The sequence below is a fragment of the Equus caballus genome, chromosome 4, assembly GCF_041296265.1.
Source record: "Equus caballus isolate H_3958 breed thoroughbred chromosome 4, TB-T2T, whole genome shotgun sequence".
NCBI classification, from domain to species: domain Eukaryota; kingdom Metazoa; phylum Chordata; class Mammalia; order Perissodactyla; family Equidae; genus Equus; species Equus caballus.
The window spans coordinates 74,811,128-74,836,006 of NC_091687.1; the positions used below are offsets into that span (position 1 = coordinate 74,811,128).

The 24,879-nt window shown below is 37.9% G+C and overlaps 1 protein-coding gene and 1 long non-coding RNA gene across 3 annotated transcripts in view; one reads left to right on the top strand and one right to left on the bottom strand.

Moving 5' to 3' along the window:
- Positions 1-1,922, top strand: part of LOC111773221 (uncharacterized) — a 113,364-nt gene extending 111,442 nt beyond the window's left edge. For both annotated transcript variants that reach the window (XR_002807541.2, XR_011437958.1), the window contains exon 3: positions 1,694-1,922. This is a non-coding gene — a long non-coding RNA (uncharacterized lncRNA). The remainder of the gene's footprint in view (positions 1-1,693) is intronic.
- The window catches only part of BMT2 (base methyltransferase of 25S rRNA 2 homolog), a 70,385-nt gene extending 46,879 nt beyond the window's left edge, over positions 1-23,506 (bottom strand). Inside the window, exons 1-2 of the mRNA XM_023639540.2 lie at positions 23,178-23,506; positions 8,116-8,257 (exon numbers count right to left, since the gene is read on the bottom strand). Of these exons, the coding sequence (XP_023495308.1) occupies positions 8,116-8,257; positions 23,178-23,337 (302 nt within the window). The 5' untranslated portion in view covers positions 23,338-23,506. The remainder of the gene's footprint in view (positions 1-8,115; positions 8,258-23,177) is intronic.
- Positions 23,507-24,879: the final 1,373 nt, after the last annotated feature.

Genomic DNA, 24,879 nt, shown 5'->3' on the forward strand with positions numbered 1-24,879 from the left:
TACAATTGCTGATATTCAATAGTTCTTGAGCCACAAAAATTGCCATTTTATACGGTTCAATCTCATAGTTGTCTAGAAACTCAGCAGCAAAATACTTAAAGGTTTAGAATTCTAGGTTCTCACAGGAATAATAACAGCCATCTAAATTCCAATCTCCCTATACACCTTCCAAAAAATATAAATTTTTAGGAAAAGTAAAAACAGTTCATACCTATGGCATATCTAGGAAACAGAACAGAATTTCATTTTACATATAATTGGGGAAATAAAAATCTGAGGCCAAGTGAGTTGGCCTTGGAGCCACCAAAAGCAGAATTAGATGAGGACTCTGTAAATGAGAGGAAGGTATGATAGGGTCTTAGAGGTGGCAAAAAACAGATAACACCAGCTGAGTTTCACCATCAAGAGAGGATCCGATTCTGAGTGAGGGAATCTTAAGAAGAGATTTGGGACAAAGTGAATCAGAGCATTAGCCACTGGAAGGCCAAAACGAAGGAGTTTGGAAAGTATATGGGAAGTGCTGTCAACAAAGGTGAGAGCCTTGAGAAGATATTCTTTCTGGGGGGAGAAAAGAGGCACCTTGAAAAAAGAGAAATATCTCTGAAAGTGTGGTCATAAAGGGAAAGAATGAAGCAATTAAGGATAAGGAGCCTACTGAGATGTTATAATCTATACATATAATCTATACATAAACAATCATAAATCAGATGAAAAGAGGACAATATTTATTAAACGAATTCCATTTTTGTATTTGTAGCAATCAAGCAAGGTTCTTTGGAATTAAGAAACAAAGTAAGCCACCCAAACTCCTACCTACACATCTAGAGATGCTCCAACATAATAGACAAAATACATAAGAGCAATGCCCAGTGAATCCAGCAATCATACAAGTTTCTAGAAGGGAGGAGAAAGACAACCAAAACTTTCATGAAAATTATATGTAAAAAATATACTCAACCTCATTCATAAGAGAAATGTAAATTAAAACCACACAGAGATACCAATTCCCGTCTATCAGACTGGCAAAAATTCAACAGGTGAGCAACATAGTCTGTTGGTGAGGTTGTGGAGAATTAGGTATTCTTGCTTTTTGCTGATGGAATTGTAAAATGATATAACTTCTGTGGAGGATGATTTGGCAATATCCAACAAAATCACATATGCATTTAGTCTTTTACCCTGCAATTCCACATCTAGGAATCTACAAAGATAAAATGCCAAAAATACAAAATGAATATGCACAGGGTTATTCATTACAGCACTATTTATAACAGGAAAAGCTTGTAAATAACTTATCAAAACGAGGACGATATCTATATACTTGTGATGGTTAATTTATGTGTCAACTTGATTGGGCCACAAGGTGCCTATATATATCTGGGTCAAACATTCTGGGTGTTTCTATGAGGATGTTTCTGGATGAGACTGACATTTTTTTTAAATTAATTTTTTACTGAGGTAACATTGGTTTATAACATTATATAAATTTCAGGTATACATTATTATATTTCAAGGGATTAACATTTAAATTGGTAGACTGAGTAAGGCAGATTGTCCTTCATAATGTGGGTGAGACTCATCCAATTACTTGAAGGTTTGCATAGAATATAAATGCTGAACCTTCCTGGAGTATGAGTGATTCCTCTTGTCTGACTTCCTTTGAACTGGGACAATGGATTTTTCCTGCTTTCAGACTCCAAGTGAAACATCAGCTCTTCCTGGGTGTCGAGTCTGTTGGCCTTAGGACTGGAACTACACCGTTGGTTCTCCTGGGTCTCCAGTGTGTCAACTCATCCTGCAGATCTTGGGACTTGTCAGCCTCCATAAACATGTGAGCCAATTCTCTGGAAAACCCTGACTAGTACAAAATCAAATAGAGTGATCTCCATGACATATTATTAAGTAAAAAACCAAGGTACAAACTAGAGTGTATAACATGTACCACTTGAATAGATAAGAAAGGGTGGATGTGTGTACGTGTATGTGAATCTGCTTATTTCTACAAAAAGAAGCACTGGTAGGAAAAACAAGAAACAAATGAAGAAAATGGACAGGAGCCTTTTCTAAGTATAGCTTTAGATAAAGCTTTCACTTTTGAACCATGTAAATGTTTTATAACCCCCCAAATTAAAAAAGGGGGAAAAACCCCATAAAACTGAAAATAAAGTGAAACCAACTGTATAGTAAATTGGTAACGTAACCATACACAAAAGAACTGTCTGTAACTTTTTTTTTATTATTTAAAAAATTGTTTTTTGAGGAATATTAGCCCTGAGCTAATATCTGCCGCCAATCCTCCTCTTTTTGCTGAGGAAGACTGGCCCTGAGCTAACATCCGTGCCCATCTTCCTCCACTTTATATGTGGAACGCCTACCACAGCATGGCTTGCCAAGCAGTGCCATGTCCACACCCGGGATCCGACCCGGCGAACCCCGGGCCGCCGAAGTGGAACACGTGAACTTAACAGCTGTGCAACCAGGCCAGCCCCCAGAACTGTCTGTAACTTGTAAACATAGTATTCTCTTAGTGGGATATGTTTCAAAGACAAAAGAACTGCAAAGAAATCTTAAACTTTACTCAGTTTACTGTTAGAAGTAAAACTGGTAGTGTAATTTTGAAACCATTTTATGTGAACTGTAGGACAAAGCAAATGTGTTAATGTTACTCAGAACTAAGTCCTTCAGTGTAACAGAAAAGATACAAATATGAAACGAAGAAGTTAGGCAAAAATCCTGTAATGATACATTTAAATAGAAAATATCAATTATGAATTTAAGACTATATATGAATATTTTTTCTAATTCTCTTCACTGAAAATCTGCACAAGAAAGGACACCCCGGCAGCACATCTAGTACCCAGATCTTAATTTCTAAATGCCATTTCCCACTAAAAGAAACTAGGGCTCCTTGAATAAAGAGTTTGATTCTAGGTCTTGTGCAGGGAAAGTAAAGGCTCATCTTATAATAGGACCGCAAGAAAGTCCTCAAAGGTGATTTAAGAACACAGAAGCCAACTGTGAAAGGGCTCCCACTGGCTAAATATAGAATTAGAATACCAAAAAAAAAAAATCAAACACTGATAGAAAAAGTGAATAAATAACAATCCAGGAGGCTACAGTGATATTCAAAACAAAAAAAACCCCCCAAAAACCCACCCCCCAAAACCTCACTTGTCCCAATTGAAATTAACTATTACATGAACTCCTTACTGTGAATATTGGTAATTAAACAGAAAGAATTACTAATATATATTTATTTTTACCCAGACTTTCTGGAGAACATGTAATCATTCCCTGATCATAAAGGAAAGATTTTATTTATAAGAATGACAGCTAATAAATGCAAGGAATGATACAATTTAAGAAATCATTTTGCAACCCCAAATGAAATAATTAATGGAAGTAAACCTGTCAGTTGAAAAACTTTTGGGAGACAGGATTGATCCACGAGCCAACATATCACTTTTACTTGCTAATTGCAAAGGGAAAACATAAGCTTATAACGAAAGGATCTGGTAGGTACCACCCTAAACAAACAGCAAAATTTAGCATCTCTAATGGTGGAATAACCTGACAATAAGAAATCGCTAATGTGATGCAATGTGAACTATGCAGTTTCACCTAATAGATATTTTGGCAAAAATATGTGACCTGAATCAACACGTTAGACCCAACTTTCAGTTCACAAGAAATAAAGAGATTGAAGAAGTAGTTAAATGGTACCATGAGAAAACAATCAAATCCAAAACAGGACACAAAGCTGGTTGTGGATTAGGATACAGACAACAATCATAACAGATCCTTGGTTATGCTGTAACTAGAAAAAAACCTACCCAATCTAAAAATACAACATATTAAAAAGAAGTCGAGAGAGCTGAGGATGCAAAGTCTTCTAAAGGAACTAAATCCCAGAGAGAGACAAGCCCTTCCTAGATGGGAAGGAATCACAGGCACTTTGTGCATTTGTTGAAAAGGTGCATAGGCAGCAGAGGATCAAATCTTCCATTTAGAGGGACTCTGTTTGATTAAAGGAAAACCAGCACAGCTTTTAATGGCTGCTTAGAATGATGTGACAGATTGGAATCTTTAAGAAACCCAAATGCAGAGATAGTTCTCATTTTCTTCCTGCTTCCCCTGATACGTCTTTTTTCTATTATGAAAAAGGCAGTGAGGCAGCACTGGAGGCCTGGTGTAGAACTAAAAAGCAGAGAAAATTCTCTGCACTCTGCTGTGGGATTAAGTCTCAGAGTCCTGTTAGAGGATGGTGCCTGCAATAACCGTAGAACAGGATTCGCCTTCAAAGCATTTGAAGCCAGAGGTGAACTGAAATTATCTAAAGAGTTAATCCAGCTTCAACCCAGCTTAACTCCCGATGGGATCAAAGGGTTCAGTCCTAGCTGCCTGTAAGAGGAAAACCGCATGTCCTCTCTGGGGAAAAACACTTATTTATGCCAGTCTCTTCTAAACACAATGCCAGTAATATATGTTTTTAAAAATTACCAGATGTACAGTGAAGCAGGAAAAAATGATCCATAACCAAAAGAAAAAACAGCCAAAAGAAACAGACCCACAGATAAACCCTATGCTGGAATAAGCAAAGACTTTAAAATAACGATTATATATACTTTTTTTAAAAATGGAGAAAAAGATTAACCAAATAGACGAAGAACTTCAACAGAAAAATGAAATCGCTAAAGAAGAAGTAAAATAATAATTATAGAAAAATGGAGAAAAATGCCATCTTGAAAACATCTCTCTTGGTAATTGATAGAATGAAAAGCCAAAAAAAAAAATGAGTAGGGATATATCAAATATTTAAACAATGCTATTAACCACCTTGAACCCACAATCACAAAATACAGAATGTGGGATACTTTATGAATCAACTGACATTTCTCTAAAAACTCAAAGTAATGGAAAACAGAAACAAGAAACTGAAGAAAGGTAACCACTAAATGCAATGCATGATTGGATTTAGAAAAAAAAATAAAGTACATTTTCGGGAAAATAAAAATCTGAATTTACAAACTAGATATTTTAGGAAATTACTGTTAATTGTATTAATGTGATAATGGTACTGCAGTTATGTAGAAGAATGTCCTTATTCTTAGAAGACGCATGGGGATGAGAAGTCACATTATCTGCAATTTACTTTCAAATGGTTCAGGAAATAAGTGTGTTTTTATGTTTCTTTGTGTGTAAAGAGTTAGAAAAGGCAAATTCTTTTATTAAATGTACAACTATATCTTCATATTGCGTTTTGTTTCTGGTTTTTAACACCTCACATTACAGGTAAAACTTTATTATTTTTTTGAAGGAAATCTTATGCAGAATTTTTCAAGCTCAACAGTCAATAAAATTGTAGCAGGATAATGTCAGTAAGGCTTACCTCACATACCAAATTCCTATAAAGTTTTTAAGTATAACCAACTGGAAACAAACTTTCATCAAATCCTTTTTAAAGCCCACTTTAGCTTTCAAAGTGACATTGCTTTCTTAGAATTGTCAACAGAGAAAGGAATTACATATAACCCAAGCTGGAATTACAAATAACTCAAATTTCAAAATTCAATATTGTTTTGAAGCCTTTTTCCCCAACCTAGTTTTAAGTTTAAAGTAAAGACATTATAAAACTCCTCTTGGGATTACTTTCCATAGTAAAATCTTTTTATCATATTTGCCACTGTTCTTTTTCAGCAGTTCGACCTAAAAATGACCTCCTTTAGAACACATGTAGATACAATAACTATTGATAAAAATACAAATCTAAGGAAAAAGAAAAAAGAGTGAAGTGTGAGGCAGATGCATTATTCAAGTGAAAGGTACAAGCAAATGCTCCCATGAGAATACCAGCTATCAAAGTCCATGTAAGAAATAAAGTCTGACAGCTTGCCTGATGTATTGGAATACTAATTTAAAAGTAGTGCTACTAAAAGCCAAGAATGATGGTCTTAAATAGTGATGGTGCTGATTTCCTGACCGGATTACATTATCACTTTGTGTTACAAGGGCAATATTTGGTTTATAATACACCTCATTTTGCGTTTCTTAGTGTGAGGGAGAATATGTATATTCTGTAGAACAGTCAAATTTATAATCATTTTCTCTCTTGAACCAAGCAAAAATAACTCAAACATTTTAATTCCAAGCATCCCATTTCCTGTTATTCTGGCTCCTTCAGTTAGTTCTCCAACTCCACAACTCTTTGACTCCACAATCCATTGATGATACCACTTTTTCACTGTTTCTCACCCACCTCATATTTTCAACTCCCTCTTACATCTCATCATAATCACTGCAATGTATACACCATCATCTCCCTTGCCCCTCTCTTGACTCATTCTACTCATTTGAGCATTAATTCTACTACACTATCCTGTCCATTCGCTTTCTCACTCTTCAAGAAAACTGTTTCACTATAACTTTGTGCCTTGATTAATTATTGCAGTAGCCTCCTAACTAGTTTCCTTGCTTACACCCTTGCCCTTCCCATAGTCTATCTTAACACAGCAATTAATTCTTAAAAATCCCTGACACAGGGCTGGCCCCGTGGCCGAGTGGTTAAGTTCGCACGTTCTGCTGCAGGCGGCCCAGTGTTTCGTTGGTTTGAATCCTGGGCACGGACATGGCACTGCTCATCAAACCACGCTGAGGCAGCGGCCCACATGCAGCAACTAGAAGGACCCACAGCAAAGAGTATATAACTATGTACCTGGGGGCTTTGGGGAGAAAAAGGAAAAAATAAATTCTTAAAAAAAAAAAATCCCTGACACATTTTAAAAGGTTAAGAAAATCCTGTTACTCCTTTTCTTAAAACATCCAATGACTTCCCATCTCACACTGAATAAAAGCCAATGTCTTTACAATGGTCCACAAGACCCTACAAAATCTAGCTGTTCATTATTTTATTTTCTACCACTCTCCCCACTCTCATTCTGCTCTAGCCACACTGGTCTCCTTGCTGTTTCTGAAACACGCCAGCACGCTCCTGCCTCAAGGCCTTTGGACTTGTTAGGGAGTACTTTCTTATTTCCTTCCTATCTTTTACACATATCACACCAGTGAGGCCTTCTCTATCTACCCTACTTAAAATTGTTTTACTTTTCCTTGCTTATTTTTCTCATGGCACTTACTATTACCTGACCTAGTATATATTTAGTTTATGTATTGTTTCTTGCCTTTAACCCCGACTTGCATGTAAGCTCCATGAGAGCAAAGATTTTGTCTGATTGATTGGTTGTTGTACTCCCAGTGCCTGTGATGTGACTGGTACACACTAGACAAACATTAAAAATTATTTATTAAATGAATTTAAGTAAAAGAACTAAGTTAAAGTCATATTTTTGTCTGGATTACTTGTTGAATGAATGAAATATGCATTATTACATAATTTTTAAATGAGATAAAAAACAGAAATTTTGAATAGAAAGTAATTCCAATGAAACATAAACCTGAAGTTACCATAAACTTATTCTGCATGGAAAAACATAATACTTTTGCTTTCTGGGAATTGATTTTTAAATTCAGTCAATATACAAATCTGTTCTTATAATTTTATCACCTTGAGAGAACTGATTAGCAGTACTCCATTTTCTGATGTTTTTAACATTAGAATCTATACTATGACAAAATAAATATTATCCAAAGTTAATATAAATGCTGGAATACACTAATCACACATCAAAAATTCAGCATTTTAAAACTTTTAAGATGTTTTCAAATTTTAAATTATAGAAAAGTACTCACTTTTACTTTAATCCAATATGGATATTTATCTAAGGAAATTTCTGTACTATAACTTATTAATGATGAGTAAAATGTTAAGTCCCATATTTTAAATGTATTGATGTTTAAATATATTAAATGTATTTAAAGCTATATTTTTAAAAAGCTGAAACAGAAAATTTTAAATTATATCAAGGAAAACCATTTTGATTTAAAAAAGATGAATGAAATAAACCTAGAGAAAGTGAAGGGAGAGAAGTTGTTTAAAAGACATCATCTGTTGTAAAACATTTCGATTTCAGTACAATGAATTACATACAGCATTACTTAGATTTAAGAGTTTGAACAATACATTAGAAACCAAAAAAGTTATTTCATAAAAACACTCACCTACAACACCATTCAATACGACCTTCGCCCTCACAAGTTTTTGCCCAATGATTATCTGCCAAATTTTTCATTGCAACAGCATATTCACAAAGTGTTTCCTCATCCTCACAATGTTCTCGCCAGATCTTATCAAAATCTCCCACTAAAAACAAGGAAAAAAATGAATTAAGTTACTTTACTTAAAAATAGGTCAGGCTCTTAAAAGTTCAGCATAATCTAAAATTACTTAAAGGTAAGTAGAAGCAAAATCATGAAGCAAAGTTTCATAAAGTTGAAATTTTATAATTTTAAAAGCTCCTTTAGGCAAATGGATGCATCATTTTAACTATGACTTGATAATCAAATAAATTTTACCACTTTAAACAGTTGGATTTGTGAAGCTGAATAAAACTAATCAATGTAATTAGACATAGATGAGTTACCAGTTTATAAACCAAAATCGTGCTGGTAGGGGACAAGTATGGCCGGGCATTCAAGCATTAATTGTCCTGCTACCCTTAGGCAATATGACCTTGCAGCAAGAGAGTAAAACCACTTAAGCCTGCTTCTTGCCTGTTATTTTTTTTTATCTCTACATACTTATTAGTTCTCTATATTAAAAAGGGGTTGATAGATAAGACAGCAAATAAAATAGTAAACAAGTTAAATATTTTTATTTAAACACTTGGACTTGCTCTAGGCATACTGTATGTTAAAAATTATAATCCTAGGGCAAAAATGTTGCTACAGATATTACCTTGGAAGCCTCTCAAGAGTTTTGAGTCTTTATAAAATGTTTTGAATAAAAATAAGCTGACTACATTATCTGGCCACAGTATTACTACTAGCTACCTCTTTTTTAAAAATTAAATCAGTAATCACATTTAATATAAAATCTGAAACATCAGTGTGAGTTCTGATAAAGAAAGGTATGAGAATGCTATGGCCAAATAAATGACATTGACATAATTTTAAGGGTAAAAGAGTATACAAAAATTATCAAAGTGGCTTCATTCAATGTCCTTAGACATAAAATTTAGGTTCTCTTGCCTCATGTTCAAATGTAAGCAATTGTTTGCTAACAGAATAAACTTAAAAACATAAAAAGAAAAGCCAAATTTGGGAATGACAGTTATACTCAAATTCTCTCCCTGGGTGAGACTATTAGATTCTAGTATTTAAGAGTTAAAAAAAAAAAAAAAAAAACAGAAAAGGAATTATAATAGTTCAAATATAACAACACATCTATTCAAAATTTGAAAAACTTTATTGGTTATTTTAAGCACACTGTCCAGTAAGTACTGACTTGAAAACCAAACTAATTAGCCTTTCAGTTTAACCAAATCAAGAAAGCAATAAGGGTACAAACATGCCCTTACACACACATTGCTCAGTTAAGATGAGTATGTATCAGTCTCAGGCTTGGCCTGAATACTGATTTTTAAACCTACCAAGGATGAAAGGTTTTCTCTTTTTGGGGGGTTATGTTCTTATACAACAATATTTTCATTAATCACTAATATTTGTGTAGTGACAGGGCTCTCAATTTGTTACATAGGAAATTGGCAATAATTGTCCACTAAAACAGGCAAACAAAAGTTTTCTAAATTCTCAAAGAAAAACTCCTCAGTTTTAGCAATATCTTTCAGATGTAGTTATTTATCAAGTCTCTAAATAGAACTACAGGAAGTAAAGTCTTTAAAACAAATATTTTGATTAATGATACTTTAATAAACTTATGATGGTTCATAACACGATTCCTGACTTTACTCATCAGACTTGAGAGCAAACGGTTCATTAAGGTATAGTGTCATTTTAAATGTGCTATATCTTTTTTGAGATGAATATCTTCAACTCTAAAAGGACCTTTGTTTGAATTTGTTTCCTTGTCCTATTCAATGTACATATTATAAATAAATAAATAAATTTACTAAATTTGCTGCTAAGAGTCGTCATCCAAACAAAAGTTCTATGATCAAATATGTTTGGGAAAAGCTCTTTCTAACATAGTCAAACAAATTTGCTTTATATGACACTTTTAATTTAGATTCTACAGAATGTACAACTTAAGACAAGGACCTGGGTGCAAGTAATTTATCTGGGAGAGAATCCTAGAAAATAGGAACGAGGAAGTGGGGAGAAAGAGCCAAGGAAGGAGAAAATGCTCATTAAAGGGTGCATTATTGAGGTTGCTGCTGTGGGCAACAGAGAAGCATACAGAATGCCTCTGGAATTGTGCACCTAAATGACGGGAGGCTGGAGCATTTATCTATCAGTTAATATCCCCCATTAATTGACGGTTGTTAACAACCTGTACTTCTAGTCTGCACTTAGGAACTGACTAAGGGGACATCCTTAGTGGGCTCCAGCAGTGTTGGAGAAAGGTGCAAAGTAGAAAGGAAAGCAGCACACATTTAAAGTGGGACTCTATCACAGCTGGGTACCTTTCAACTCAGTGTCTGTCCACCACAGCTGGTGACCAAGGGTATGTTGTGTTGTTATGTGGGCACCAAAGGAATCTATTACAAATTCTCAGAGTCCTCACTATGTCATTGTATACTGTGAAACTCAATTTACTCTAGAATTATTCTACTAGCTGCGAGATGTAAAGACAACTGTGTATATATATATATACACATATCTATATATGTATATATAGATATATATATATATACAGAAACATACTGCCCTTCAACTTTTTAGAACACCTCTAGTTTTGCACACTCAACAAAGTTCTCTTTAAACACTGTCAATTTCTCATGGAGTTTTAAGGCTTACTATCTGTTCCACTGAAGTTTTGAGGAAGGACATAAATTTTGTCTGTAAGCCTATACAACTCACACTGATTGCAGATAATTTTCATGTTTTCACTAACATTTAAGAGTCTCCAGACTCTCTCCAAATATGCTGACACTAAAATTCATGTGTGATTAGTATAGTACACTTAATATACAATCAAGACTAAACAATGCAATTGTATATACTTTTCATTCTTTCAAGATTTGCTGAAAAAATACTCTATGTCAAACACCATAGAGAATAATAGAGTTAATGAGCAAGCACTGGCATCAAAGGAAAGGGAGAAGACGTAATAAAATGTAGTAGATGCCATATTAGAGAAATGAATCTGATCTGTTCCCTATGTCCCATGTAAGGCATCCTGGACACACAACTTTTAAATCATTTATTGGTTCAACAAAAATGTATTAAACCGCAACAACTAGGTATACACTACATATGTTAAATGTCTGATGGTTACAAAGTTGAACAAAAAACACAGCCTTCAGTTATGAGAAAATTCCACTTTCCAGAACATCTTTATTAAAGCTTATTAAAGTTATTTTTCTTTTTTCTTTTCTTTTTTTTTTTTTTGAGGAAGATTAGCTCTGAGCTAACATCTGCTGCCAATCCTCCTCTTTTTGCTGAGGAAGACTGGCCCTGAGCTAATATCCATGCCCATCTTCCTCTACTTTATATGTGGGACACCTGCCACAGCATGGCTTGACAAGTGGAGTATAGGTCTGCACCCGGGATCCGAACCGGTGAACCCCGGGCCACTGAAGCGGAATGTGTGAACTTAACTGCTGCGCCACCTCGTTGGTCCCTTAAAGTATTTTTTAAATAAAGTTATTAAACAAAAATAGAATGGGAAAATTCAGTTTTTTAATAAGAGCCCATTATTTGTCTTTACAGTATTCAAAATAGTGGTATTTACCTTTTAAGCAAAGTATTTTCAAAATAATTTATGACTTGGGTTCTAAAAGTCAAAAAAAGTCAAAGTTGACCAGTGCCCAGTATACGTATTCAAAATCCTTCTGCTAACTTGGCCAAACTGCATACACACAAAAAGTGTTAAAACTGGACTCTAAGGATTTCTTGTTATTTAGTTGTTAAGTCAACCAATACTTAAAAATTGTATTTGAAACACATAGCATTGGAGATTGGATTGGTGGTTACCATAGGGGAAGCGGGGAGGAGGGAGGGCAAAAGGAGTGATTAAGCTCACATGTGAGGGGATGGACTATAATTAGTTTTCAGGTGGTGCACATGAGTAATCTACACAGAATTCGAAATATATTATGATGTACATCCTAAAATAAACAAATGAAGAAAAAAAAGAAAGTAGTCAATTCTGAAGCATAGTTATCAAAAATACCAATTATTCCTTGTTGCCACATGTGTTAATCTGAATGTTTCAACTATTTGTAAAGGGATTTGAATATTTGACTTACACACTGCCTATGCAGTACAATGTTAAATAATAAAAAGAAATAAATATCATATGGAAAAAAATACTGTATTTGAAAGCACATGAATGTATAGAAAACTCTAAAAATTGAAGACAAAGCTATAGTGACAAGAGATTGGTGAGACAAGGGTAGAGAGAGAGAGACTGACCAGAAAGGCGCACAAGCAAATTTGGGGGGTGACAGAAATGTTCTGTATCTTGATTGTGGTAATGGTTTCAGAGGTGGATTCATCTGTCAAAATCCATTAAATTATACACTTTAAATGGGTGCCATTTATTGTACATACATAGTACCTCAAAAAATTTCATTTTAGGGGCTGGCCCCGTGGCCGAGTGGTTAAGTTCGTGTGCTCTGCTGCAGGCAGCCCAGTGTTTCATTGGTTCGAATCCTGGGCGCAGACATGGCACTGCTCATCAAACCATGCTGAGGCGGCGTCCCACATGCCACAACTAGAAGGACCCACAACAAATATACAACTATGTACTGGGGGGCTTTGGGGAGAAAAAGGAAAAAAAATAAAACCTTTAAAAAAAAATTTCATTTTAAAAATGATGTGCCATCAGCACAGTAAAAGTTACAAAATAAAAATTGTATTTCATTAAATTTGAGCGTCATTAAATTCTCTAAAAAAAAAAATACAAAGATTTACTCTGAGTATCACAAACAAATTTTGCACTTTTAAAAATTCAGAATTAACAGTTTATTTGATTTTTACTTCCATATATTACCAAATACAGGCTGTAAAATGCATTATCTGTCAATGACCAGATTACTAAATTCAAGTTAAAGAACATTTAAAGGTCATTTCCTCTAATACGAGACAATAAGCACAGAAACTCGGGGGCTGGCCCCGTGGCCGAGTGATTAAGTTCGTGCACTCCATGGCGGCGGCCCAGGGTTTCGCCGGTTCGGATCCTGGGCGCAGACATGGCACTGCTTGTCAGCCCATGTTGAGGCGGCGTCCCACATGCCACAACTAGAAGGACCTGCAACTAAGATATACAACTATGTACCAGGGGGAATTTGGGGGAGATAAAGCAGAAAAAAAAAAAAAAAAAGCACAGAAACTCATGACCAAGTAGAAACAAGTTCAGCAGCAGCCATTCCAAGACATTAAAACAGTGTTTAGGACCAGACTGTCTCACAAACATAGTTAAACCACACAAAGACCAGCCTTTTCAGCATTCTTGAGCTCCTGATATAGTGACATACCTAAAGGTGGGACAAAACATCCAAGGTCTTTCATGTTGAAGTAGCTCCTGACACTCCAACAAAGGAACCACTTGAAAACCTGCATCTTACACTCAATACGCTGTGACTAGTCATTTCTCTGATGAGGGGAAAAAACGCAATATCCTAATTTGCTAAAAAGGTCCAACTTTTCATATAAAAACTGAGAAAAACAGGGGACAAAAAAAAGTTACAGCCATTCTAACACTTGAGAAGAGACTACAGAACAGTCTAGATAGAAATTCCAGGAACTATTAATCTCCAATGTTATACCTTAAATGCATCCAGGCCAATACAGCTAGATACACCTCTATTATTTTTTAAATTATGTATTTAACAAACAATGCTTCCTACGTGCCAGATACTGTTTTAAGTACTTTACAAATATTAACTCATTTAATTCTAATGCCAAACCATTGAAGCAGATACTTTATTTTACAGATAAGAAAACTGAAGTACAGAGAGTAAGTAACCTTCTCAAGGGTATGTATCAAACCTGGCAGTCAAGTGCAAAAGTCCATGTTCCTAACCACTATGCAACATTGCCTCTCTTTATGAGTTTTTAATTTATGAACTTTCATGAATATGAACAAAACTTTGCACTAAAGCAAAGTACACTGACTCTACTAGCCACAAACAAATGGTCTTTTGTTGGTCAAATGCAGTTATTTAGTCTCTGCAACTGAATTATTTGTTAGATTCCTGGCAGTGGTTTCAACTCTGGCTGCACACTAGAATCACCCAGAAGTTTCATTTAATTGGTCTCAAGTGGTAACTGGTCATTTATTTTAATGTTCCCCAGATGAATCTGCTGTGCAGCCATGGCTCAAAACCATGGGTCTATGGCAAGTTTGTAAACTCAAATGCTTCGTGAAATAATATACAGAGCAGTGAAGCTTGGGGCAACCTGAACAATCAAATTTAATTAAAAACAAAACACCGCATGGATAAAACTTACAATCTACAAACACAATTTGGCCCATGTTCTATCTTCTGTGTTTGAAGTGCTCTTTTACTGCAAACATATTTATCAAAAAAAATGGCCAACCCAAAATGTAAAACTCTTTGAATACATCCTGTATGAAACACTCAAGAAAAGTGAGAACCAATAGCATCAAAATCTGTTATTCCCTTGTGAAACAACATTACCAATGCATATGATCACACAGATCATTTATTTAGTGTAAACAAAGGACTTATGAACAACCTTCTGAGACTAATTTCTGTATAAATGGGAATAGGAATTTCTATATAAGTAGAGGAATTTCCGTATAAATGAGAATAGGGGATACTCAGATGCCCCTCTAAAGGCATGGGGCCTAGCCATCTATTCTAAAACAACCCTAGCAATGGGCACCAGTACATCTCGACTTTAAGCACAATAAATTAGTACAGTTTAGATCAGTGGTTGTCAGATGTTTGGATTTTGCAATTAGTACAAATTTCACCTCCAAAATTTAAGAGACTGACGTTGGGGTTGCAAAATTTTTATCTGTGAAATTATAACATATAAGTAAATTTATAAACATACACAGAAGTATTACCATCATCTAACACCAACACACACAGAGACACACATTTCACCATTACAATATCCTTATTCTCATTTTTCTCTGGACAAAATTTTTATTTTTTTAAACTTTGGCTGACACTGGTATGTGGAACCAATACTTAAGGAAGGGGGAGTAGCAGATAAGAAGGGGAGAAATAGAATTCACAGTATACAGTAAAATAAGACAAGTTGATTCAACAAACATTTATAGAATGTTAAGGACAAGGCACTTTACAATATCCATATCCTCCACTATTTACAGTTTTATTTATAGAAAAACAGAATGATGCTCATAATGATAATTTTAGGCCATTTTTAAAAATTAATGTAATATACTCAATTTAAGAAGATATGACCATAAATTCATCACAAAAAATTTGTATCCAAAAGTTAAAATTTAAAAGTTATGAATATAAAAAGATTAGATTCAACTATCTGGAAATAACTATATTGGCTTCTTTTTTTGTGTATGTGTGCTTCAAATCTATGAGGCATTGTGCTAGGTAGGAGGGATACAAAGATAAAAGGTAGAGTTCTACTCGAGGAACTAAGTTTAGTGGGAAAGACAGACAAGTGAACTGGTAAGTGATAAATACAATAAAGGCAAGCATAATTGTGCTATGGGAACATACGGCAGAAAGAGGAGCACTGACTTATGTAAAATTGTGGACACTACTTGTGTCTTCCAAGGATCTATCCTCAGTTACACATTCTCATCACTCCATTGGGCAGTTCATCTGCCCTCAAAGCTTCAACTTCCACAGAGAGGGCTTCCAATGCTACACTTTGAAGGGATACATTCCAAACTAAATCATTACTACCATCCTATGACAAACCAACCTGCCTGTCTACTCTGTTCTCCCTGGCCCCATCCCAACAAAGTGGATGGAAATAGCTACTTATATTTTCCCAGGCATGAAATCTTGGCATCATCTTTGACTCTTCCCCTTTACTTTCACTAAAACTGCTCACTCTGACCTTCAAATAGTCTTTTTCTCTATTTTCATGATCACTACTGTTATTTAAGCTATAATTAACTCCAAATCAGATTAGTGTAAGAGTCTCCTACCTAATCTCCTTTCTTCTAGAATTCTTCCTACTCTAATCTATTAGCACTTTAGCTCAGTGTTCCTCAGCCTCTTTGCCCACTGTATAATCTATGGAGCTTTTAAATAATATAGATGCTGTGTTCTACAGATGATACTGATGTGGAACCAAGGCTAAGATCCACCGCATTTGTTATGGGTTTTCCCCCACAAAATATCAAAGGATCTACACCAATACTTTTGATTTTTATTGTATCTTTTGAAATGTAAAAAAAACCCTAAAAAGAAAATTACTACAAAAATGACTAAAAATAACAAAATCAAGTTGCTAACATACTATTTGCCCCTCACTGAATTGACTATTTATCAGCCAACGTTCCCTTTATCTTTTAGTGTTACTGATTATAAAACCCTTTTCATTTTTTTCCCTAATAGAATAGCAGTTCAAACTCTTCTAGGGTAAAGTTAATAAGCCTTTCTGTGGACAGCCTTCACCTTACTTATTTTGATGATTGAGCAAAGATTCTATCACAAAAAGCAGCATTTTCTGATTCTACATCAGAATGAGCATGACTGGAAGAACATGTAAAGCAAAGAGTTAAAACCTCACTTGAAAAAAAAAAGAAAAACAGAGAACCTGTTCAAAGTTTCTTGGGGTCATGGAGTTGCTCAGTATTTTAAAGCAGTGTTGAAGGCCATGTAAGGAAAAACAATCTTAGGAAATTGAAATTAAAAACAGTCTGGGACCAACCCTGGTGACCAAGTGGTTAAGTTTAGTGCACTCTGCTTCGGGAGCCCAAGTTTGGTTCCTGGGTGCAGACCTACACTGCTCTGTTAGCGGCTATGCTGTGCTGGCAGCCCACATACTAAAAAATAGAGCAAGACTGGGATCGATGTTAGCTCAGGGCAAATCTTCCTCTGCAAAAAAAACCCCCAAAAAACAAACAAAAAAACCAGATCGTCTGTTATCTTAACTTTAAAAACAATTGCAAAACTTTGTTTCAGGAAAAGCACTAACATTACATTCGTTCTTTCAGGGCTTTTTTGTTTATTTGTTTTGCTGAGGAAGATTAGCCCTGAGCTAACATCTGTGCCCATCTTCCTCCACTTTATTTGTGGGTTGCTGCCCCAGCATGGCTGATGAGTGGTGTAGGTCTGCATCCAGGATGTGAACTCACAAACCTGAGTCAATGAAGTGGAGCATGCTGAAGTTAACCACTATGTCATTGGGCTGGCCCCCATTCTTTCATTTTCAGACCTTTTGGGTTTAGTTTAAAACGATTTCTCATTTAGAGATTTCTCCCTTTCCCCCACAATTTTCCTGTTTTAGGTGTTTGCTAAAGAATACTCAATCACAAATGTATTTTTCAGCTTATCCTAAACTGCTATTCTAGCTCACTCTTTGTCTCAAACTATGAAGATGAATTTGAATAATCAATAAGAATTACACATCTAAACTAGGCTATTTAGTCACTGACTTTTAGTCTTTTTGTTTTCTTCTTATTCTTCTCCCCAAAGCCCCCAAGTACATAGTCGTATATTCTAGTTGTAGGTCCTTCTAGTTGTGGCATGTGGGATGCCGCTCAGCACAGCTTGATGAGCGGTGCCATGTCCGCACCCAGGATCAGAACCAGTGAAGCCCTGGGCTGCCAAAGTGGAGTACATGAACTCAAGCACTGAGCCACAGGGCTGGCCCCTAGTCACTGACTTTTAAAATACAGTTCACAATTGTTAATCTTTATAACACAGTTTTTTCTGGATTTAGTCTACAGAACCAACCTATCCTGTGTTCTCCTTTTCTGTTTCAGTATCAGTAATCTGTCTTGCTTATTTTAACTACTTTTATAATATTATCATTGCTACTAACAATTGCTTTTTTTTGGTGAGGGAGATTGGCTCTGAGCTAACATCTATTGCCAATCTTCCTTTTTGCCTGAGGAAGATTGTCCTGAGCTAACATCTGTACCAATCTTCCTCTTTTTGCCTGAGGAAGACTGTCCTGAGCTAACATCTGTGCCAATCTTCCTCTATTTTGTATGTGGAATGCCGCCACAGCATGGCTTGATGAGCAGTGTGCAGGTCTGCACCCGGGATCCAAACCCACGAACCCTGGGCCACCGAAGTGAAGTGCACGAACGTAACCGCTACACCACCAGGCTGACCCTCAACATTTTTTTTAATGTAAAAAAGTATAATAAAGGTCACCCATAATCCCAAAATCTTGAGAATACCACTGTTAACAGGTTAATATGTATTTTTCTTCTCTGACTGATTTATAAACTGCAAGGGTTTATGTGACGAACTGTTTTAATCTGTTTTGGCATACAGAATAAGTAAATTCAGCAACTGAATAAATTGACAAAATTTGTTAAAGTAAAGACATTCACAAAATAGGTCAAAAAATCCAAACTAGGGGTGGCTGGCCCTGTGGCTGAGTGGTTAAGTTCACTTGCTCTGCTTCAGCAGCCTGGGGTTTCACCAGTTCAGATTCTGGGCATGGACCTAGCACTGCTTATCAAGCCATGCTGAGGCAGTGTTCCACATATCAAAACCAGAAGGACCTACAACTAGAATATACAACTATGTACCGGGGGGCTTTGGGGAGAAGGAGGAGGAGAAGAAGAAGAAAAAGACTGGCAACAGATGTTAGCTCAGGTGCCAATCTTAAAAAAATTTTTTTAAAAATCCAAAATAGGGGCCAGCCCCATGGTGGAGTGGTTAAAGTTCCATGTGCTCCTCTTTGGTGGCCCATGTTCATGGCTTCGATCCCGGGCATGGACCTCCTTCACTCATCAGCCATGCTATGGAGGCATCCCACATATAAAATAGAGGAAGACTGGCACAGATGTTAGCTCAGGGCTAATCTTCCTTAAGCCAAAAAATAAAGAGGAAGATTGTCAATGGACATTAGCTCAGGGCAAATCTTCCTGACCAAAAAATCAAAAATAAATGGAATGGAGATCATACTTTTATTTCTAACAGCTGTAGCCTTTACATCTTCTTGGAACTTTTACATGACTTATGTTTGGAAAAAGAGATGCCAAGGATAATACCAATCATTATAGGAATGGGCTTATGTGACTACAATTACGGGAAAAAAAACAAAAGACAACTGAAAATAAACATGGCTCTACTTCAGTTCTCAATTAGATATGTACTTATCAGGTAGATCTGATTAAACAATGAAGTCCATGCTGGGAAAGCAAAACTACCTGTTTCTTATTTAAACACTCTTAAGATTTATTTAAAATATTTTTGGCTTGCATGGAGGTCATATTTTAAAAGTTCTATATGGCAAAGACAGAAAACACCTATAGCTACAAGCATATTTCCATTTATATAAACTCAATCCAAAAGACTGTCCCTTACCTATAAATGGCTGACACCAGAAACATGCCTTTGCATCATCACTCACTGCTAGACATTTCCCTACCATTTCCTCTTGATGACTACTTCAGATATCAGCACTGCCCAGAACAGTGACTTGATATCCACCTCTCACTTTACCCTTATACAAATCAGCAAAGCCTCTTTAAGTGGTGACACAGGACAGGCAGTAAAATGAAGTAGAGAAGGGAAAAGTGGTAAAAGAAGAGTGTATTAAACCTACTTGCTAGTCTTTACCATCTTGTTCGCTACCCTATTCCCCAAGCCTGCCCATCACCATCAACAAGAATCAGCTGGACAAAGGGACTGGGAAGAGTGGGGAGAAATCTTTTTCTACCACAGCAGAAAAGAATTTTATTTTCATTTTTATTTCTGCTTCACTTTCAATTCCACTACAAGAGGTAAGGGAAGGAAAAACTATATTATCTAACCCTGACTCATTATCCAGTTCTCACTCCTGTCCTTACTATCCAGTGAATGTTGTGCCTCCTTCTTCACTCTACCCCAACTTATTTCCTTCCCTGCAATCTCTCCCCAAAACACCCACACCTCACATAGCCCCAACTCAGCTAATCATACCTATCCTATTCCCATCATTTTTTTTTTTTTTTTAAAGATTTTTTATTTTTTCCTTTTTCTCCCCAAAGCCTCCCGGTACATAGTTGTATATTCTTCGTTGTGGGTCCTTCTAGTTGTGGCATGTGGGACGCTGCCTCAGCGTGGTCTGATGAGCATTGCCATGTCCGCGCCCAGGATTCAAACCAACGAAACACTGGGCCGCCTGCAGCGGAGCATGCGAACTTAACCACTCGGCCATGGGGCCAGCCCCTATTCCCATCATTTTTATATCCTTTTATCTAACACAAATTCTAGGGCTACTTTCTGCTTACCATTTCCTCTCCCACTCTACCAACACTTGGAGTCACCATTAGGCATGGAATTGGGAAGAAAAAACCTATTATTCTCATAAAATATGTACAATGCTAATGATGAACTATCCAAACTTCAAGCAGGTTATTTTACTATTTTGGGGATTTGGCTCACTCATGTAAAAGTTAGAAACTAGTTTAGATCACCACTCCAAAATCTGACAGAATCCCAATGATAGGGATTCTGAAACTGTACATCTGAGGTGGAATTAATTATGTATTTTCTAAAAGACATCCAGACGAATCTACTGATCAGCATGTTTGGGAATCAGTGATAAATGCTAAGCCTTCCTCCAGTCTAACATTCCAAGATTCTAAGCTGGAATTTTCATTGCATTTTCTGATAGGAATATTATTATAACAGGACGGTAGTTTCCATAGTTATTGGTATTACAGTTCAGGTATGTTACTAATTAAATGGGCCTTTGTAACCTTACCTAGCACCTAGGCACCACTTATATTATTATTTTATGACCACAGCTGACTTGCAAATGAACTTGTAAAATGTGTCCACAGACTGGGGACCATCAGCATTATGATACTAAGACCTCAAAGGAAATCACTAAAAATTGTTTCTTTGGGATTATTATGTGCATAAACAGACCTTTTTTTTAAACAGATTGTCAAATCAAAACTGAGATTTGAGCTACATGTCCGAAATAAAGGTAGAAAGGGCATGCTCATTAGAATCTTTTACTTTGCTAGTTTACTGATGAGGCTTTGTTCATCATTGGAATAAAGCCTAGGGAAGTCTAGATCATTGGTGGAATTCAGTGCATTAAAATGCCTAAAGAACAGTCTCATTCAAATGTTTACAGACTGCCAGAACTTTAGCTGCCCAGAAGCACAATAGATCATTCACTTAAGAACTACAAGTATCTATTCCAGCTCTGGTAACTTCCATCTACCAATTCTCGTTATACACAAGTGTTCCCTTGGTTAATATTCAGGCTTAAATACATGTTTCAACACGTGGGAACTAAGCAAGTATAAACAGCACTTGAAGACATGATGACACATTAGTAGTGTGTTAATTTAAGTGGAACCTATTCATGTATGAATAAATGAATAATGAATAATAATTATTATTAAAAAGGTAAAAATGGAAACTGAATTATATGCTAGTCATCTTTTTTTCTCTAAAGGTGTACTTGCTTAAATTTGCACAAAATAGCATGATAAAGGAAAATTTGTCCATTTATTTCCTCATTTCTCCAAACATGAAAATCTACAGTGAATGCCATTATGTAAGTGCATTCTCTGAAAATCAAGAATGATGCAATGGTTGCTATGGTAACTACTCATTTTATTGAGTAAATTGTGGGTTGGGGTTTAAAGCATTCTTTTAAAAAACAAATTTCAACATCTTTACTATACCCGATAAGTCTCTTTTTATTGCTACCTATTAAACAATAACTATAGGCCATCTTTGAGGATGACTATTTAAGCAGCTATTTAAAAAGCTAGGCTTGAGTTGCCAAGGGAGGAAAACTTTGGATTCAAAGTTTGAAAAATGAAGCACATCCACGACATTCAAAGGAACAAAAGACAGTTTTAATCTTCTAGAGTAACTGAAAAGTGTTTGTAAATCAAAGGTAACATGATCTTACATGTCTGTTCCCTCACTGTCATAATTTTACTTCCAATCCTAAATTAACTAAGTATAAAACACTAGAAGACTGCTGACTTTTCAGTTTGCAATGAAGCCAAAGCGAGAGCAAGTTGAAAGTTATCCTTCATTTTGATACTTAGAAGAAATTTCTCCTGAGCATACCAAAAAACTGGGAAGTTTCACTGTCATGTTATAAAATAGCTTAGTAACAAAGCCTATATTTGAAAATACCAAGGATAACTGTAGACCCCAACTATAAACACTCCTCAGGCACAAGCAAAAGCTACTAAGGCTTCTTCGTTTGCTTAAGATCTTGCATACGGGGGGTTCCCAGAGATGGCCGGCTTCGCTGGTAACTGTGTCCTGAGGAGGCTTGGTAGTTTCAGGGTCTTCAAAGCTAAACAATATTTTAAGAACCTGCGCCAGATCTCTTCCTCGCCCGCCTAAATAAACACTCAGACCCAGCTTTTGAAGAAGGTGGTAGTGGTTGGGGGGTATGGATGGAGCCCCTCCCCGCTTTAACAAGGTGAAGTCCACTGAGCTAAAAGGCCTGCTGGCTTCGCAGCCCTGGAGGCCCGGGAAGCCAGGCTCACCCGCAGGAGTGAGGTCCGAGGAAGGGGTCTGACCGGCGGCAGATCAGACAGGCCGGTGAGGCGCGAGGGAGCGAGGGCAGGCGGGCTCCTCGCAGGCCGTCTTTCTCAAACAGATTTTACCTGCCTTCGTGTTTTACCTCCACGTCTCTCTCCCTCCTCGGTGGGGCTGGACGTGTTTGTGAGTGTGGTGACAACAATCTCAGCACCCCGGCCGGGGACAGGGGACGGGAGGGGTGGGGACTCAGTTCCACCACAGGCCTGGAACTCTCCTGAAGGGCCCTCGAAGAAAAGGGGGCGGGAGGAGCGCGCCCGACGCCGACGGAGGACTCGACCAAGAAGGGGGCGTCCGGGCCTGGGAGAGCGGCAGCGGCTGACGTGCAGCTCCTTCAGGTTGTAATGGTGGCCCCTGGGGGGGAGGGGAGCGGTGACAAGGGGCTGGGGGCGAGGAGGCCTCCCCTCCCCCCCGGCTCCGCTCGCTGTTTACCTTCCCGGTACTTCTTGCGGAGCCGCCGGTGGACGCTCTTCACCACCCCGGAGAGCTTCTCCTGCTCCAGCTTCCGCTCCTGCTCCCGGGGCGGCGGGGTGCTGGGGGGCCCGGCCCCTTGCCCGCGAGCAGCGCTTCGGCCGCCGGCGCCCGGCTCCATGTCGCTGCTGCTGCTGCCGCCGCTGCCGCCGCCCCTCGGGCCCCCGCAGACGCCCGCCTGACGGAGGAGGTGGGGAAGGAGGAGGCAGCAGCGGAGGCAGCAGCCGGAGGAGGCAGAAGAGCCGGAGCGACGGCCTCGGGGGTGGCCTCTTTCCCAAACGCACAAGCTGATTGGTGGACTGTGGAGGGCTGGGCGGAAACGGAAAAGGCCAAGGGCCAATGGGCGGAGAGCGCTGGCGGCGCACAGGTTGTTTGGGAAGGCGAGCAGCTGGAGGAGGCGGGGCTCTCAGGCTGAGGGGAGTGAGGCGGTGGGAGCGCTAGGCCCCGGCTCTTCTCCGCTCCCCGCCCGTCCTCGGATTCTGTGCGCAGGCGCTGTGATGCGGCCACCGGAGACGCGCTGCGAGCCACGCGCGTGCGCGTCTGAGTTTACTTGGTTTGGACATCGGCTTTCTCACCGCCTCCATCCGTTTCACTACCTGAGAGTTGTATTCTGGTGTGATGCGGTCAGGGTCCTCTACCTGAGCCCCAGCTGCACCTTGTGACTTGAGGATTCCCTTTGTTTGCCTAACTCTGAGAAGCACTTTTGAGATGACTTGACGGCACAGGAATGTCACACTTCAAGGGACCCAAGCATAGATGCTTTAATTGGCGCGAGGAGAGGTCTGGCTACTAAGTAGTGATTTCATTCATGGGCCGGCAATGGGTAATGCCTCTAGTGCCAGTGCTAGGGGAAAGACACAGAAAATGGGGAAAGGAGAACGCCAAGAAAAGGAATAGAAGTTAACCAGGAAGAGGGTAAACCCACAACAGGTGCTTTCAAGAACTTTCGTGGTGTCTCAGGTGTCACAGGAGGCATACCCTTGTCTGATTCGCATCCGAACTCTGAGCGCTTTTAAAGTTGGTTTGGGTAACTTCCTGGCCTTTGATTTGGTGGGTTAGTCCATACGGAGTTTGCCTAAGTGGATTTGCAACCTGTTCTACCTCCCCCACTCCTCTCTCTTCTTTTGGGAAGTTGATGGGGAATATGGTGGTTGACTTCTGTCCCAGAAAGTTGGAAGACTACTCTCCAGAGAGACATAGCCTCTGTATTAGTTCCTGAAGTGTTACTGAGACTGCTGGAGTATCAGAGATTCAACCCACTGAGAGAGCTTAATGAATTGTGCTGGGTTGTAGTATACCCCTGCGCTGCAGTTGTTGGTTACAGACATCGTTTGGAAATTTTTGCAATGAAAACTTTTTGATTAATGATTTTATAAATGTGAATAAAGTGTGCATTATGTAACTATTTTGTATGCCACCTTCTGAGTAATGAAAACTTTGAAGAACAAAGCATTTATACACACTCTCCAGAACATAGGAGGAGTGGGAGGAGAGAAGAGAAGGGAGAAGACTGGTGGAATTTAAAGATGGGAGATGTGTCCCCTACTGGCACCGTGAAGAGGCAAATCAAACACAGACAAACTTCAAAAGAACTAATTATAATTATGAAGAGAAATTACATGAAAGCGCCTTACAAATTGAGGATATGGTGGTCTTATTTGGG